This window comes from Fopius arisanus, unplaced genomic scaffold (genome assembly GCF_000806365.1).
Source record: "Fopius arisanus strain USDA-PBARC FA_bdor unplaced genomic scaffold, ASM80636v1 scaffold00122, whole genome shotgun sequence".
Taxonomy (NCBI): domain Eukaryota; kingdom Metazoa; phylum Arthropoda; class Insecta; order Hymenoptera; family Braconidae; genus Fopius; species Fopius arisanus.
In genome coordinates, this window is record NW_011887861.1 from 19,388 (window position 1) to 20,451 (window position 1,064).

Here is a 1,064-nt window from a genome sequence, read left to right on the forward strand (position 1 = left end):
TCAGACATGAAAATATACTATTCTTTTTGAAACTTAAAATGAATGGTTTTTGAAATTTTATCAAATTGAAGGAAATTCGAAGCTCTTTAGAAACTTTTAATTTTTACATTTATTCGGATTTGTGGTTTCGCGCGGAAGTATCAGAAATGTAGAGAAGCTACTTCCATATTTATTTCATTCTACTTCACTGAAATGTTTTCAATCTTTATACAACAGCTGAAGTCCTCACCATCCTCCGGGTAACCAGCATATAGCTGTCGATTACCGTAAAACACCTTCCCAATAATTCAGACATTCCTTAATCAGCTGAGGTGATATATTTGTCTTAAAAGATCCAATTCTAGCTCTTAAGGCGCAAAGGGAAAGCTATATTTGTCGTACACAAATTCAGTTCCACTTGTACATTAATCCCTAGTGTTTCATATTTGATAAACCCTTCTATCGTGTACCGAATCCTACAAAAACTTGAAAATTTTGGAAAAATAAATCACTCAAATCTATACAAGCCCTGGTCTGGCGCAGTGAGTAAAGACGTTGTCTCACAGCAGATAGGTTCCGGGTTCGATTCCTAACCTGATGGAATGGTGGACATCTAATCATTTTCAAGTCCTGATCACTCACCACATAGTCAGGATGACTCGAAGTGATATAAAATAAGATTCATTGTTTAATGAAACTCAGCATACAATCTCTATTTATCAAAATACCTGTTTAAACGCTTCCTCGTGTGTTCGGGGCAGTAATCTCTCTGCCTTCATAAGAGCCATCATCTTCTTTTCAACTGCTTGAGTAGATCTCTATGAAAGGATGTAATATTATTATATATATATATACAATTATATATAATTTCAAAAATATAGTTCAATCGTTCTCGAAGAAAATGTATCGTTCGAGTATAGAAATACCTGAGCAATCAAACGTAATGATTTGCCGCAATTTCTCGGTAAATTGCTGCAGTTGAAATTCGTGGCGTTCAGTGCACAAAAGTCGATAGTTTTTAATTAATTTATTTATGTTCCGAGTTGAACTGAGCGTAAAGATTTTGATATGTTGTTTAGGGCACT

General features: G+C 34.6%; 1 protein-coding gene across 1 annotated transcript in view; it reads right to left on the bottom strand.

Annotated features, from left to right (window-relative positions):
* The window catches only part of LOC105271728 (probable glutamate receptor), a 14,116-nt gene that overhangs the window by 2,362 nt on the left and 10,690 nt on the right, over positions 1-1,064 (bottom strand). Inside the window, exon 7 of the mRNA XM_011313450.1 lies at positions 708-797. Within this exon, the coding sequence (XP_011311752.1) occupies positions 708-797 (90 nt within the window). The remainder of the gene's footprint in view (positions 1-707; positions 798-1,064) is intronic.